This window comes from Mesoplodon mirus (assembly GCF_964341445.2).
Source record: "Mesoplodon mirus genome assembly, chromosome: 4".
NCBI lineage: Eukaryota > Metazoa > Chordata > Mammalia > Artiodactyla > Ziphiidae > Mesoplodon > Mesoplodon mirus.
The window spans coordinates 114,226,211-114,243,513 of NC_138979.1; the positions used below are offsets into that span (position 1 = coordinate 114,226,211).

General features: G+C 49.5%; 1 protein-coding gene across 3 annotated transcripts in view; it reads right to left on the reverse strand.

Annotated features, from left to right (window-relative positions):
* Window positions 1–225: 225 nt before the first annotated feature.
* Window positions 226–17,303, reverse strand: part of SLC7A8 (solute carrier family 7 member 8) — a 56,360-nt gene continuing 39,282 nt past the window's right edge. For 2 of the 3 annotated variants that reach the window (XM_082617601.1, XM_082617602.1), the window contains 8 exons: window positions 15,169–15,294; window positions 13,549–13,702; window positions 12,812–12,935; window positions 10,353–10,456; window positions 6,433–6,529; window positions 4,574–4,723; window positions 2,907–3,084; window positions 226–2,401 (listed from right to left, as the gene is read on the reverse strand). In XM_082617601.1, coding sequence (XP_082473727.1) covers window positions 2,256–2,401; window positions 2,907–3,084; window positions 4,574–4,723; window positions 6,433–6,529; window positions 10,353–10,456; window positions 12,812–12,935; window positions 13,549–13,702; window positions 15,169–15,294 — 1,079 coding nt within the window. In that variant the 3' untranslated portion in view covers window positions 226–2,255. The remainder of the gene's footprint in view (window positions 2,402–2,906; window positions 3,085–4,573; window positions 4,724–6,432; window positions 6,530–10,352; window positions 10,457–12,811; window positions 12,936–13,548; window positions 13,703–15,168; window positions 15,295–17,303) is intronic. The other variant, XM_082617603.1, reaches the window with a different exon arrangement.

The window sequence follows — 17,303 nt, forward strand, 5'->3', positions numbered from 1 at the left end:
CTGATGCCTTCCCCTCTCTCCACTCAGCTTGGTGCTGTCTGTCGCCCATGTTCCCACCCTGGGTAGGGATGAGTTTCTTCTTCCCAGATAGTTTGCAGGCTCTCAGCATAATACATAGGCAGGAGGTTAACACTCGTGACTTCACAGAAGCAATGAGAACGTTTTCGGTTCAAAACGAGAGGGAGCTGTTAAAACGCGCTGGCATTGGGCCCAGGGACAGCTCGAAGCTATGGAGCGCAAGGGCTTTCAGGAATGCCATCCTGGAAGGAACCTGGCAACCAAAGACCTCCCTCCTGACAGAGACAGGAAGTGCCTGGCGACTCTGTCTTGGAAGGTCATTGAATTATTAACACCACCAACTTCATTTCCATTTAAAATTTTATTACATCAACAGAAAAAAAAAAAACCCTCACAAAACAAAACACACAACTAAAACCTAAACCAACTCAAAGACAGAAGATTATTATCCAGGTATAACTAAAACCCTCCCCGAAAAAAAAACACAAAACCTTAAAAATCCAAAAGAAATAGAAATGCCAGCTTCAAAAATATTTATCCAAAAAGTAAGGCATCCACTTTACAAAAAACAATAATTGAAGGAGGTTGGAGGAATGAGAAGAGGGAACAAGAGGATGGTCCCCTGACCCTCCAGGGGCCAGCCCCAGTCTGCCTGGAGTCCACTCTGAAGGGACCACGACTTGGACCAAACCCGCATCTTACCAATGCAGGCCGGGTGGGAAGCTGGGAGACCCAAGTGGGCCAGGAGGACTCCCCAGGTTTTCCAGTTTCAGCAGACAGGATGGGGAGTTGGGGGAAGGGGGGGACTCCTGCTTGGGATAAAAGAATCCCAGTCCTTAGCACAACAGGTGTGGCTAGGAGGCTGCAAGAGCCCAGGGCAAACACCAGCACCTTCTTTGGAGCACAGGGAATGGCAGCTTCTGCCTGCAGGACAGGATGGCTACAAGTCTACAAACCATAGAGAACGGGCTTTTCCGAGAGCCTCCAAGGTGGGTACCTTCTGCCACTGTCCTCTCATCCTGTCTTGGAAGCTGTCCAGACAGGACAGCGGTGTGAGCAGAAAGGAGGGAGGGGTTATCTGAGTTGGGGGAGGAACTGGCCTTCAGAATACACTTTCTTCCCAAACAGTCTCCGAGGTGATGGGATGGGTACCTCTGGGGAGATGGGAAATAGCCCTCCCTCCCTGGAAGGCTTTTCATGCCAGGTCTGACCAGAGGGCTGGAAATAAGGGGGTATTTTTAGGTCCAGTTCTTGGATGGGAGGTGACTTAAGGCTGATTTGGCTGGACTTTCAGGCATGAAGGGCTTGGGGAGCCTTCACACCCCAGGAGCCAAAGTCCAGAGAGGAGGAGAAGGGCAAGACGGGGGTGTCGGCAGCGCCGGCTGCCGGGGGCTGTGCTGGAGCATCACTGCAGGGGTAACAGGGTGGCGGGCTCCTTCCCATGGGGGTGGGAGGGAGGAAGAGAGGAGCTGCTTTGTCATTAGGAGAGAAACGTCCGTTACATTGGAAATAAGCAGCTTTCTGGCTTCAGGAAGCTTTGGCACTGAGTTGGGGGGAGGAGGCAGGGGCAAGGCTGGGTTTCTACAGTCTGAGCCTTTCCCAATCTGTTCCACAGGCCCGGCCGGGGTTAGGGGAGGGGGCAGTCCTCCTGCCCATTGGTCCTTAGGTCAGTGGGGAGATGCTGTCCTGACAGGAACCTCACTCTGCACAGAAGGCCCAGGCTGGGGGGTGGGGGTGTGTGGAGGGAGGATGGGGAGGGGTGGGGCAGAGGGAAGCATCACCTCTGAGGTCACTGGTGAAGGGAGGGGCATTTGGGTCTCTTCAGCTGACCTTTAATGGTGACAGATTCGCTCGAGTCTGTCCCCAAGTGACTCACTGTTGTTGCCACTTCTCTTGGAGCTGAGGCCTCCCTCAGCCTCAGGAATGGGGAGGGAAGGCAGCCCTGAACTCAGGTTCCTGAGGAAGCGACTAAGGGTGTGGGCCCAGGAGGGAGGGCCGTGTAGGGCACCCCTGGAAGCTCCACTGCTTTAGACACAGGCCTAGGGGGTGAGAGGAGGCTGGATCTTTGGGTCCAAATGTCAGTATCTTTGTTTATAGTTTCTCACCACCCACACCCAGGTCCTGCCCCTGCTTGACAGAGGCAGAGGGGTGTGTGTGTGTTTGGGGGACCCAGGCAGGGCAGGAGGGCAGAGAGGGGGATGAAGGAGGAGGGAAGCAGCTGAGGGGGGGGGTGGTCCTCAGGGCTCCTCTGCATCCTTGTCGTTGGGGGCAGCGGGCTGCTGCTGCTGCTCCATGTCCTCATGGAGCTCCTCTGTCCCTGAGGCCTCCTCCACCTTGGGGTACACAACCATACACATCTTCTGGCTCACAAGGGTCAGCAGCTCTGCAGGAGGAGGCCACGTAGAAACCAGATCAGCGCTGAGCGTCCCACCAACTTGGCCAGCCAGACCAGGGCCCTTCCCAGCTCTCCTGCTGCAGCGTTTGGCCTCAGCTGAGCCGCCAGCGCCAAGAGGGGACTCCCTCTCCAGGAGACGGTCACCTCACCTACCTCCTCCATCTCTGGGCAGCCTGTTTGCTGGCCGCTCCTTCTCCTCAAGTCTCCATGACCACCGACCGCCAATTCTAGGGTGTCCCCTGGTCTCCACGCAGCCCAGGACAGCTGCTATAGGATGGCCACTCTGGCAGGCCTAAGGTCTGTGCGGAAATATCCGCTGTTCTCCTCTCCTCAGAGGTCTCTGGGGAGGCACCTGCCCTTTCCTGTCCCGACCCTTTCTCCAGTGCTCTATGGCCCAGCCTCCTGATCCTGGTGGGGTTCCCCAGCCAGACTGCTGACCACTCTATTCCAGACCAGGGGGCCCTCTAACCACTCAGAATCTTCAACAACTTACCAATGAACTTATTGAAACACCGGGGCTTGTGTTGCCAGTAAACACCCAGGAAATAGACAGGCACCCCTGTCAGCATGATGGCCAGGCCGATGCCACACACCACGGGCTCCGACCACAGGCTGAAGACCAGCAGGAAGGCCCAGAACAGCAAGTAGATGATGGGGAACAGCAGGTTGATCTGTGGATCAGAGGCACCGTTACCTGCATGGATCCTATGGCCCCCAGCATCAGGGCACCTTCCCCCTTCTTCACCCACGGGGAAGCGCTTTGAGGGCAAAGCTGGGTTTCACTCAGCTCTGTGGCTCCCACACCCCGAGCCCTGATGGGGCAAGTGCTGTGTCAACAGACGTTGGCGAACGTTAGCAGTGGGACAGTTAGAGGAATGGGGGGCCTAGGGAGGGGACAATCCTCATTGTCCTCCCAGGTGGGATCAGACAAGGCCTCATCATCCAGCCGTGTGCCTGTAGCAGCCAGAGAAGCCCATGTAGGTTGATGAGCTTGCTGGTATATTGATATATGTTTGCTGAGGTCCTCGGGAGAAGCAGAGCAGGAGAAATGAGTGAGGGGCAAGAAGGAGATGGCCTGTCAGTCAGGCCCCCCTCCCCCAGCCGGCAGGATGTGGCCAATGTCCCTCCCTCTCACCAGGGACAGTCCCAATTTGTTTCAAGCAGTTTCTGCCAAGACGAGAGAAATCAGGAAACCTAGTGTGGCATAAGGCAGCCCGGGGCCTTATTTACTTCAGGAAGAAGCAAAGTCTGTGGGCCCCACCCCCTCTTGTGACCACAGGTGGGAGTCCCCTGTAGAGTCTTCAAGACTCTAGACTCATCTGCCTTTCTCCTCTTGTCCTCTCCTCTTAGAGGGTATGCGTATGGTAGGGAGATGGGGTTATTCTACTTCCTCTTCTCTCTAGCAGGCTTTCTAAGAGTGGTAGGAAAGTGGCAGAGAGATTTCGAGAGCCCTCGACTCCTCAGCTGGCAGAATCTTCTAGAAGCATCTAGTCTGTGTTTCCAGAATAGGATTGTTCAAATAGCTCAGGGATATACCCTAGTCTTCTAATTTGCAGGAGAACCCATAGCACTCTGGCATATGTTGTTCTGAGCACTCCCATCTGCTCCTATCACAAATTCCTTGTACAATCGAGAGTTTCACCAGGCACCCTACTATGTGCAGGGCCATAGTGGTTTAAAAGGGGGAGGATCACGGAAGGCTGGAGTGGACTGGGAAGCTTCAAGGAAGAGAGGTCCCTGAGTGTGGAAAATGGTTAAAATTTGGAGAGGCAGATGGGAGAAGAAAACTCATTCCGGGATGAGACGGAGAGATTGCATGAGTGAACCCAGCTACCTGGAGGGACGAGTAGGAGACTGGTCAGGTTAGAAGGTCGAGGAAAAATCAGCTGACTTTAGAGCCATAGGAAACAAAGGAATGACAGGATGGAAGTATCACTCCATCTAACCTATTCCTCCAGCTGCAGTTTGCTCTGGTCCTGTCCCCAGTGGAGAATGGAAATGGCTGCCCCATTCACACATGGCCTTTGCTTCCCAGAGGGTCTCCCACACTCATGGAGATGATGAGCTGCAGTCAGCAGCGAGAACAAGGTGATGTAAAAATCTGAGCTTAGTTAGAACCAGTGGAGGAGGGGGAGGGGCCCCAAAGGGAGGTTTTCGCACCTTGATGGGGCGGGGGATGTCTGGCTTCTTCCACCGAAGAACTATCTGTCCAGCAATTGTGACGCCGTAGAAGAAGTAGTTGATGAAGCCCACATAGTTGATAAGTGTGTACATGTCACTGGTGACAAGCATCAGCAGGGTGGAGATGCACTGGGGGAAGTGGGAGAAGCTCATCGGTGATCAGAAAGGCATGAGGAGACTGGAGGAGCTGTTTACTGGTCGGGGCTGTTCCCCTGCCTCTAGGCAGACGATGCCATTTTATAGCAGATCTCTCAAAATGGAGACTTTACAACCTCTCCTAGAAACCCAGGTCATTGCTAACACTTTCATCACCAGGAAGTTCTTTCTCACCACATGGGTGATAATCAAAACATTGAACCACAGATACAGCAGGTACAGCATGGGCACTAACCAATCAGAACAGATATTGGCTGTAAACAACTGGACTGGCCACACTGGTGGCAGCCGGCCCTATGCCACCCTGGTCTCATTTATATTTCTTCCTTGGTTGAAGCTCAAGCTAATTTTGTTGTTTTTATCCCTTAGGGAAGGTTGTTAACTGCAGATTAAGGCTTTATTCTTGCCCTCATCCTCTTTTCCTGGTTGAGTCATCTAATTTATTTTTCTTCCTTTTCTTTTTTTTTTTTTTTTTTTTAAATCATCAACAGTTATATAGCACTTCTTAAGTGTCAGGTTCTTTCTTTAGCATTCTACAAATATTAACTCATGTAACCCTCATAACATCCCTGTGACGTTTTCTTGATAGAATTCACTTTCTAATTTCAAAATCATCTGAGTGGCTCTCTCGGAACCATGTTCTTTCCCTCTGCTAATTTGTTTCAGGCCAACAGAAGGCTCGGTTCTCCTGTAAGATCCGATGGTGGAAATAATCGGGAAGATTTTAAGAGATGAAAAAGCCAGATTCTTACTGTACTTGCCTTGCAGTCATAGGCCTGCACCATTAGCTTAAACTGAAAAAAGTTTGTGGCTCACCGGGAGCATTGAGTCTTCTCCAGTTGCCTTTCACCACTAACCAACCAGGATGACCTTCCTCCTGTATCTATCTGAACATTCTGAAATTCCCCCTCATGTTGTACAGCGAATGCCCTTTACCCCTGAGAGCTCTACTACCCTGGTCTAACTGCTTCTCTGGTGAACCAAAGTCATTTTTGATATTTTAGTCAGGATCCAGAAAGAAAAAAAAATAATCCCAAAGACTCATCAGGAACAAGTCTTTGTTCCTTCTGTTTGCTCCCTCTAAATGCTTCTACTCCGGGGTAATTCCACCTCCATTTACCACCATTTACCATTTACCCCTCCCATCCTGAGTTTGCTTTTCTCCATTTTCGGTTCACCAGTTTACCAGTCTTCCTTTATGATTTTTCTTATTTGGTGTACCCTGAGACCAAATTTGTTTCAGTGATGTTTCCCAAGAGACTGGCAGAGCCTCCTGAAGCAGGAAGGTGGATGGGGAGGGCTGGGAGTGCGCAGTGATCAGCCAGGAGCAGAGGCCCAAAGCTGCTACCCTGTGGGTAACAGGTGCAGGGGGAGCCAAGAAAGAAGTTTCTTTGTGAGGCTGTAAAATCTTGAAGCAGCCACTTCAGTCTGACCCAAAAGTATGGGAGAACGGAATGAGTCAGCCTGGGAACCTTAAGGTATTTCAGGACTCGGGGTCTTTCCTTGCTATATCTCTTGATGTTAATCAGGCCCATGTATACCATTTGCCAGATTATTTAAGGCCCAGAGAAACCCAGGAGCACAGGGGTGACAGGGGCATGTGTGGGAACTGTGAACTCCCAGCTCAAAGCAGCACAAAGAGGAAGGGTGTGTGTAGGGCTGGCAGAGGGAGGGAACCTTACTGTGAAAAGCAAGGCTGGGATTGGGGTGCAGCGCTTCACGTGGATCATGGCCAACACACTGGGAAGGTGGCCCTCCCTGGCTCCAGCAAAGAACAGCCTGGCAGAGAGAAAATCAGGTCAGCCTGCGATGGCCCATGGACATCCAAGGATGCTTCCTCCCTAGTCCAGCTCCCTCGTCCATGCCCACCTCTGCCCACACAGGAGCATCCCCCCTCCAGCCAGGTACCTGCCTTCTCGTGCACACCTTCCAGCCCACTAGCCAAATGACCCATGTTCACAAGGCAGGTGCAGGCAAACCAGAGGCAGTCAGTGGATAAGTGGATGGATTCTGGAGTGTGGAGACCCTGAGTGTGGTCTGGGTGGCTTGGGGTTACTGATGACTGTGCTGTCACTCTGTGGGTCTCTCACAAAACCTGGAGCGCTGTAGGAGTAGCCTCTCTCCTTTGCCTAAAGCCTTAATCCCTTTAAAAATGTGCCTCCTTCCTCCTCAAGGGATATAGGTTCTTTGAGACATGGGGACTAAACTGTACATGGAAAGCCTTAAAAACATGCCTATCCTACTCAGGAAGTAGCTGCCTTTGTGGGGTGGGGAATCGGTGGTAGACCAGGAAGGGACACGTGAGAACCTGGGGGATATGTGGAAATGTTCTATATCTTGTTCTGAGTGGTAGTTACATGGTTGTCTACAATCGTCAAAACTCATCAACCTGAACACTTACGATCTGTGTATTTTATTGTATGTAAATTATACCTGAACATTTATATCCTTAAGCTACTTATTCTATTCTCCCCAAAAATCCTGAAGAAATGAATAGAGTTAGTGAAAGGTGTACAGATATTGTGATGATAAAAAAGATTGGAAATACCCTAAATGCCATAAAGTAGATGATTACATAAATTATGGTATATCTATAAAATGGAATATTATGCAGACATAATGCTTTTGAAAAAAAATTGATTGTGTGAGAATATGCTCACAATATAGCATTAAATGAAAAAAGCAAGATAGAAAACTGTACGATTCCATGCAGTATGATTCCTATTAACTAAGATATTATTTACAGGCATGTAAAAACATTAAAATATCAACCAATTACCTCTGGGTGGTAGAATTATGAGTAACTTAAATTTTCTTTTTTAGATTTTATAAATTAAAAAAATTAAAAAATAGGAAACTTATAATTAGAATAAATTTTTTTTTCTTTTTTGTTTTTGGCTGCACTGCGTGGCAGCTTGTAGGATCTTAGTTCCCCAACCAGGGGTCGAACCCGGGCCCTCAGCAGTGAAAGCACAGAGTCCTAACCACTGGTCTGCCAGGGAATTCCCCCCAAATTATTATTATTATTATTATTTTTTTTTTTTTTGGCAGTACGCGGGCCTCTCACCATTGTGGCCTCTCCCGCTGTGGAGCACAGGCTCCGGACGCGCAGGCCCAGCGGCCATGGCTCACGGGCCCAGCCGCTCTGCGGCACATGGGATCCTCCCGGACCGGGGCACGAACCCGCGTCCCCTGCATCGGCAGGCGGACTCCCAACCACTGCACCACCAGGGAAGCCCCCCAAAAATTATTTTTTAAGTTAAAAAAATAAAATTTTATTTTGAGATAATCATAGATTCCTATGCAGTTGTAAGAAATAATGCAGAGCGACCCTATGCATCCTTCACCCAGTTCTCCCATTGGTAACATATTGCAAAACTATACTGCAATATCACGACCAGGATATTGATGTTTACAAATTATTTTTAAAAAGAGAAATTTTAACATAAAGAGCAGCCTTCTTCTTCTTTCCTCTCCTAAGAAAAAGAGAGAATACTGTAAGCTGTTAGGAAATAATTAGGCCACTTTTCATTGGAAATTAGGCCACGTTTCCTTTTTTCTAGGATTTTGTAGGGAAAGGAGCACCTAAGCATTGAGAGGAAGGGGATGGTGTGATGGGGACAGAAAGGAACAGAATCAGCACACTGGGTGGTCTGAAGAGAACTGTCACTTTGTGATTTGTGTATGGTGGAGAGTGGAGCTAACAGCAGCGGCTCCTCAGAAGCATGGGAGTCGATTATGGTCCCAAGTACCCATATGTACACCACCAGTTGCCATCATCAACTACCTCGTCCTGTGTCACTAGTTTCATGCAGCCACACGACATCGCCCTCTGCAGTGCAGCCTCATGCACCCAGTGGAGCCCCAGGTGCTCTGTGGGCCTCACCATGCACATAACCAGGGTCCCAAGTTCACATCCCTCCTCCACATGCAGCCAGGACCAAGTGGAGTTGGCAGGTCCAACAGCATTGGCAAGTCAAGCTCACAAGAGACAATCCTTGCCCAGCTAGCCGACCACAGAGGAGACATGACATTAAGCATGACACACATGCACACACGCTCCTACTTCTCAGGAAGGATCATCCTCTCCATACCCCCAAACACAAAAGAGTAAGAGAGAGAAGGAGGGAAGGAGGCAGGAAGGGAGGAAGGGAGGAAGAGAGGAGGGAAAGAGGGAGGGAGGAAGCAAGGAAGAAAAGGAGGGAGGGAGGAAGGAAGGGCCAGAGGGAGGGAGGGAGGGAGGGAGGGGGGAAGGGAGGGAGGAAGAAAGGAAGGATGGAAGGAACTGGAAAGATGAGTTGAGGAGGCCTGCCGGGTGAGCTGTGCCTCTGAATCCGAGGCCGAGCGCACCGGGCTGCCGCCTCCCTCATGCACACATAGCTGGACCACATGCACGCAGACCGCTGCTCGGCCTACCCGAGGGACAAACCCCACTCTAAAGTGACTGGAGCCAGTCACTCTCCTTCAATAGATCCCAGAGAGCCTCATGGGTCACTGCTCTTCCACCGCTTGCCCTCGGCTGGGGCCTCCAGGTGGTCACTGCTCCTGTGTAACACGCACACGAGGTTGCCGTGGGTGAGTGTCGGAGGGTCCTGGGGTACGGGGGATGCCCACACTCCCTCTTTCTTGCCCTGGGTCCTGAAAACATGACACTCCCTTGTCATGTCACAGGAACTCCTCTCTGATGTGACGTTGGCTTTGGAAGCAGCTGAATTCGGGGGCTCACTGCTTTTGCTGTATCTTTTGAGTAGGACTGTGCCCTTGGAGGAGGGGGGCTTTCTAAGAACCCTGGGAGGACCCTTTGGACCACATCAATGGAAATCATCCAGCATCTGCCAGCCTCAACCGCCCATTCTGGAGACAGCAAAAAGGGACGTTAAGAAGGGGGCAGACGTCCGGATGTGTGCAGGCGGGGGCTAGGGACTCCTGGGCCCATTCATGCTTCGGGCTTTCCTGAGTGTCTGGGGTAGGGGACGCGGCTTTGGACAAATGCTTTCCTTCTGTTCTTCCCCACCCATCTCACTTCACACCCCTATCCGCGTCTCATGGGTGGCCACACTAGGGCCTCCTACAGCCACCTGTCAGTTTAACAGGGAGGAGCCTGCACCCTCAGGGCACTCAGAGATGAGCCCATTCCATCTGCAATCTGGGCCCAGAACTTTCATGAGAGGCCAGCCAGAGGCCCCAGGCATGGGTCCCTCCCTGGTCCCTTTCAGAGCGGGGTTCCTTTCCAGCCAGCACAGCCTGCTTCCAGGCAAGTGGGAAAGGGGCTCAGAGGCTGCAGGCAAGGCACTGTTCTGTTGCCAAGCACACAGCCTGGGGGCTCCTCAGCTCTGCTCCCCTGGACACGAGGTGGGATGGCGCTTCTTGCCACCGCAGCTAAAGCCACACACGTCGTGCGTCACCACACGAGCAGCACAGGCTCCTCTGTGTCCACACAGACACACGCACACGCCTTCGTGTGAGCAATCACCCCCTGCAAGGTCACCACCCAGATGGCCATACAGAACCCCGCTGACGGAGACAAGCCTCCCACATATACACAGAGCAATATGCACAGCAGAGTGGCCTCTGGCCCAGGAAGGGCCTGGACGGCACTCACCGGGAGGAGGTGAAGAGGGACCCATTGACTCCTCCAAATGTGGACAGGGCGACGGAGATGGGCATGATCCAGGCCATGACCCCTAGGAGCTTCTCTCCAAAAGTCTGGGAGAGAAAACAAGGGGGTGAGCATAAAAGGAGAGGTCACAGCCTCCCACCTGCATGTCACTGCTGGGAGTGTTCCCTCCCAAACCCACCCCTGCTGAAGTCCTTGAGAGGAGGGACCACAGCTTCCCTGCCCCAGCCCCTCCTGCACCCCTACTTCCCTTGGTGATGACTACACAGTGGGGATTCAGTAATGTTTGGGACTGACTAACTAATGAATGAGACTGTGTATGGTGGTGATAATAACAATAAACAACTAACATTTGCTGTCCTTGTTTTATGGATAATGAAATTGAGGCACAAAGCAATTAAACAGTTTGCCTAAGATCACACACCCAGGAAGTGGAGGGCCAGGACCGGAAACCAGCTGTGTAAGTCCAGGCCTCGCGTACATTATACTAGAGCGACTCAGGCAGGCTGGGTTTCAAATCTTAGCCCAACATTTAGGAGCTGTGAGACATTGAGCAAAGTTCTTAATCTTTGAGCCTCAGTCTTCCCATCTGTAAAACAGAGATAAATCCTAATTCATAGAAACAAAAGATATTGTGTGTGGGGGAAGTGATAAGAACAAACCACTACGTAGGCCAAGAAATAAAAGGTGGTGAAGCTATAGATTAGTCTTCATGTATTGAAAGGATATAGGGACTTCCCTGGTGGCGCAGTGATTAGGAATCCACCTGCCAACGCAGGGGACACGGGTTCGATCCCTGGTCCAGGAAGATCCCACATGCCGCGGAACAACTAAGCCCGTGCGCTACAACTACTGAGCTTGCGCTCTAGAACCCATGAGCCACAACTACTGAAGCCCGCACGCCTAGAGGCCATGCTCCGCAACAAGAGAAGCCACTGCAGTGAGAAGCCTGCGCACCACAACGAGGAGTAGCCCCTGCTCGCCGCAACTAGAGAAAAGCCCGTGCGCAACGAAGACCCAACACAGCCAAAAATAAATAAATAAATAAATTTATTTTTTAAAAAAAGAAAGGATATAAAATGTTGGGGAATCAGCTTTTTCTACATTCTCTGAGCCAAGTACACACCTGATTTATAGCACATTTATATTTATATATAATTTATAGCACATTATGAGGAAGGGGTTGTTTAGAAGAGCTGTCCTGCTGGGGAGGGTTAGTGGTCATGTGAACAGGCTGCCACGGGACAGTGGAGGGCCTCTTTTTTTATGGTCTTCAGAGATGAGACACATGATGACAGTGGCAGGGTGGGGCCGTGGCCCAGGTGAAGCCACATGAGGGAACTGCATGGCTCCCAGGTCTTTCCCGGATATCAAGGACCCCAATTCCTTGGACCTGTAAGATCTCTTTCCCCAAAGAGCACAAACTGCATATGCTTTTCCCTAATGAGGGAAGGATACGGAGGCAGAGAGAAACTACGAGTCTTGTGCAAGATTATGTCTTTCTGAGGAGGAGCGCATCTCCTTTATACAATCATCATATTTAAAGTTTAAACTGCCCTAAGGACTTCCCTGGTGGCGCAGTGGTTAAGAATCCACCTGCCAATGCAGGGGACATGGGTTCGAGCTCTGGTCCGGGAAGACCCCACATGCCGTGGAGCAACTAAGTCTGTGAGCCACAACTACTGAGCCCATGTGCCGCAACTACTGAAGCCCACGCGCCTAGAGCCTGTGCTCCGCAACAAGAGAAGCCACCACAATGAGAAGCCCGCGCACCACAACGAGGAGTAGCCCCTGCTCGCCGCAACTAGAGGAAGCCCACGCGCAGCAGCGAAGACCCAACGCAGCCTAAATAAATAAATAAATAAATGAAAGTTTAAAGTGCCCTAGATCAGGAGTTAGCAAACTTTTTTTTGTAGAGTCAGATAGTAAATATTTCCGTTTTGTAGGCCATACAGTCTGTGACAATGACTCAGTTCTGCCGCTGTAGCTGCCCATCACAACCTGGCCATCCGATTGCTTCTGGGCACCTGAAGACATGGCTTCTGCCCTGAGGACCTAAGAAGACTTCCAGTCCCACAAAGCCATGGATCAGAGGAAAGTGAGAGGGGCTAAGCCTGCAAGTCTATATCATCATTCCCAGTTTGAGGGCATGTGAGTTTGATTTCTTTCTTTCCTTTTTTAAAATTGAAGTATAGTTGATTTACAGTGTTTCAGGTGTACAGCAAAGTGATTCAGCTATATATATATTTATATATAATCTATATATATAAAGATATAAATATCTTCCTTTTCAGATTCTTTTCCATTACAGGTTATTACAAGATATTGAGTATAGTTCCCCGTGCTATACAGTAGGTCCTTATTGCTTATCTATTTTATATATAGTAGTGCATATCTGTTAATCCCATCCTCCTAGTTTATCCCTCCCGAGTTTGATTTCTTACCACAGCGACTGCGTTTGATGCCAGCAGCTCCTGGGGGGACATTGCAGTGACATAAGCGACATTGGCAAAGACATACACAAATGTGACCAGTGGGATGGAGATGAAGATGGCTCTGGGAAGGTTCCTGTAGAGGGAGAGGAGGTGAGAGGGGGGAAGGTCTGGCACCTGGGACCACCTGCTTCGTCATGGGGTCCAGGGAGTGCCTTCTGTCTTTCTGCACGAAGTTGTCCTTGCAGCCTTCTGCGATGCTCCCTCTCCCTGGGGGGTGGATTTTGTCTCCATATGGGCAGGATAATTGAAAGGAAATGAAACAGCTTAGGTTGGGAATATGCTCCATACCTGTTGATCTCTTCCTGACCAGAATCTCCACCATGCACTCCCCCCGCTCCCCGAACACACACCTCAAGATACAAAGACCTGCCTGTCATGAGACAGATGAGTAAGATGCCTGGAATCCTCTCAGGGCACATTTCATTCTCTAAGACAGGGGTGTTATCTCAGCACCATTTTTTTCAGCTTTTCACCTGCTCTGGCATAGTCACTGGATCATTTTTCTCCTGGTAAGTTGGGTGACAAATGGTCTAAGTTCCTGGGAGATGAACTGGTTCTTCAGGATAGACCAGGTCATGGTCAGAAGGGGACTGAGGGGAGAAGTAGGACCTGTGGCTCCCTCTTTCCAGTGGCAGGTGCCATGGATTTTGAAGGGGGAGAGGGAGAGCTGGGCTACTGCAACTCACTTGTAGGGATCGACAAGCTCCTCCGTCACGTAATTTAGAAAGTTCCAGCCCCCATAGGCAAAGGAGCCCTGAAGGAAAGCCAGCGCGATGAGGCCGATGTCAGGTTCTTGGAAATTCTCAAATGCGTTCTTTGGCTCCAGCCAGAAGTACTGTCCTGTGGACACAGGGACAGGAGGCTGCTCAGAGAGACACGTCAGAACTTGGCAGGCCCCAGTTTCCAGTGAAGGCCACATATTGGAGAAGCGGGGCCGAAAGGAGCAGAGAAGTAGAGGCCTAGGACCCCCCAGGACATGGTAATGATGAGTCCAAAAGCACAGTTCTGAATGTTCCTTTTTTAAAAAGCAGAGTTCCTTGGAAAGAAAGGTCAGGGGAGGTTACTGGGCAGGGTAGGGTAAATTGGAACTGGCTTGCCGGGATTCAGAGATGCAGGATTGGAGTCACTGGCAATCTCCTGATCACCTTCCCTCATATCTAAGTTGGTACATTTTTATGGAGAAAAAGCACCAAGAACAACAAACACTCAAACATAAGCTTCCGTGATGCTATTATTAGCTCAAGCTTGTTCTGCTTTCTTTGTCAATATCCTCCTGTCTCTTCCTAAGGTGTGTGTTTGGTCTCCCCTTTCATGGAATAGATCTCCTGAAGACACGGATTCTTCAGCGAGGAGCTTTTCAATGGCCTTCCCAGCCCTCAGCACAATATCCTGCACACAGTGGATCCTCAAGAAAGGCTGCTGATTAAGGTCGTAGTAAGATACTGAGTAGCTGACCACACTTTACATCTTCATCCATAATCAAGGATTTGGACAGGAAATAATGAGATGAGAGTGATCAGGAGAAAGCACTGGGACCAGATTAGGAGGTCCCAATAAAGACTGGGCTGTCTTTATCTTCGAAAAGACAACCCAGTGATTTCTTTAAGTCTAAGTTCCCGAAAACAATACAACCTGCTAATGCATTTAATCCAATGGATGAAAATAATTAGACACGTTATACAGCAGAAGCTTAATTATGTTTCCTGGAGTCAAAATCCAGGCACCCCACACCACCTCCAGAGCTTGTGGGTGGGTGGGAGTTCTCCCTGTTTGTCATCTGACTTTCTCCAGGAGCCAGTGACACTGGGCAGAGTCTAGTGCTGCCACAGGTCCCATGGAAACCAAATACAGGCTCGGGCTTGGAAAGGGTCAAATCCAATGGGGAATGTTGGCAGGGGCCCCAGGAATGTAGAGCTCTCTCCTGTAGAGATTATGAGTAATTTTGAAAACGTATAAAAAGCTCCTCTGTCTCCCATTTTAAGATATGGACAAGATAAAATATAAGATACAAAGAGCTTCCCTGGAGCTGGGACAAAAGGGCAGTAGTATTCCAGAAATCTGGAATCTTCATCTACCTGTGCTGGAGCCATGAGATCAGCATGGGAGGACTGAACTCTGCACACCGTGGGGGGTGTGCCCAGCTCCCGGCCACCGTGGAGAAAATGGTTTCTCGTCCCCTTTGTCAAGCAAGTGAAGAAGAAAACTCATTCAAGGAGAGAACTGGGACATCTCAGGGTGTGTACACATCCAAAGACAGTGTGAGGTATGTGTACACACAAGGGGTGGCGAGTTCTGATGACACCCACCTTTGCAGATCTGTACAACTCCCATGACGATGATCAGGCCCAGGGCCAGGAGCTTCCCAGCTGTGAAAACGTCTTGAACCCGGGTGGCCCACCGCACACTGGAGCAGTTGACCCATGTGAGGAGCACTGAAATGACAGACCCCCAAACATACCCTCAGGGCCATAAGGAGGCTACAGGACCCCTCTGCACAGAAGCAGAAACGCTCCTTGCTCCTGATGATAAGACTGTAACGGGTGAGCCAAAAATGCCGCAAGCTCAGCCCCAGTGTCCAGAAACTTTGGCCAGGATAGTAGGTTGGGTTACAAATGGGGATTACGTGCCACAAATTAGAGCTTGGTCAGAACATGCCCTGCCCAGGGCTGGAAGCCAGAAGTGAGCATGGAAGTGCGGGCACTGGCTTTGGGGAAAAATCAAGCCTCTCATCAGGGCATGAGTGTGGGCTCTGTTTTCAAGATACTGTATGTTCAAGAGGAGCCCTGAGCAGGTGGTAGGATCCTGGATGTCATCTTCCTGAACCTGATTTTAGGGCAACAAGGTTTAGTGAAATCCTTTGTTACTTAGGTTGATCACGTTATAATTTACATTTAGTAAAATTCATTTTTCTAAGTGGATAGTTTGATGAGATTTGACAAATGTATTGTTTAATCACTACCACACCCTCTATATAGAACATTTCCAACACCCCAGAAAGTTCTCTTGTATATTGTACTCCTTTGAGGTCAGTCCCTTTCCCTTACCTCTGGAAACCACCAATTTGCTTTCTGTCCCTTTTCCGGAATGTCACGTAAATGGAATCATACAGTATGTAGCCTTTTGTGTCTGGCTTATTTCACTTAACATGGTACTTCTGAGATCCATTCATGTTGCTATGTATATTAATAGTTCCCTTTTATTGTCAAGTAGTACTCCATTATATGAACATATTAGTCTTCTATTCACCGGCTGATAGACATTTGGGTGGCTCCCAGTTTGGGGCTATTATAAATAAAGCAGTTATAAACACTTGCATAGAAGTTTTCTAGTGGATCATAGATGTCTTTGAGGGGAGTTTTCATTTCTTTTGAGTAAATACCCAGGAATGGGATCCTGGGTCATATGGTGAATGTGTTCGACTTTATAGGAAATTGCCAAACTGTTTTCCAAAGTGGTTATATCATTTTGCATTCCCACCAGCAGTGCACAGTCCTGTTGCTCTGCATCCTTGCCAGCATTTGGTATTGTTGGCTTCAAAAGTCTGACCATTCTAGGGACTTGCTTGGTGGTCCAGTGGGTAAGACTCCACGTTCCCAATGCAGGGGGCCCAGGTTCAACCCCTGGTCAGGGAACTAGATCCCGCATGCATGCTGCAACTAAGAAGCCCACATGCCACAACTAAGACCCAGTACAGACAAAATAAATAAATAAATAAATAAAAGATGTGGTACATATATAAAATGGAATATTAAACAAAAAATGTGTGACCATTCTAAAGGATGTGTAGTGGTATTTCACTGAGGTTTTGGTTTGCATTTCCCTAGAGAATAATGCTGTTGAGCATGTTTTCATGTGCTTATTTGCCACCATCCCTATATCTTCTTTGGTGGCATGGAGGGCTTGGAGTCACAGGGCTCCCATAGAGACACCAACAACATGGAACCTCCAAGGGCTGGCGGAGAGCTCAGAGGCTGAGCTGTAGGACAGTTTTACTGCCACACTCCTTAAGCAACTTATGGGAGACCAGGGGCTGTGGGAACCCAACTTCCTGGTGGTTATGAAGTACTTGAAAATGTGGGAAAAAAATTAAAATCCTCTTGCTTCCTTTTCCCCTGAAACAGTGACCAGGACGCCCCCTAGTCCTCCAAGGGTACAAGCCATACATGTAAAAGCACGAGACTCTCTTCTCAAGCCTCTAATCAGGCCTCTAACTTCACTTGAACAGCTGATCAAGTTATATCATTACCTTAAACTGAAACTGTGCTTTTACTTTTCAAGTACTTTCCAACCTTACTTGATTCTGAGAACATTTCTGCAGGGTAAGGACCTGACATTATTATCCATCTGTAACCTTCCTCCCTGAGCTGTTTCTACCTGGCAAGCTCCTCAGCTTTCAAGATCCAGCTCAAATGTCACCTGATCCGTGAGTCTTTATTATTTT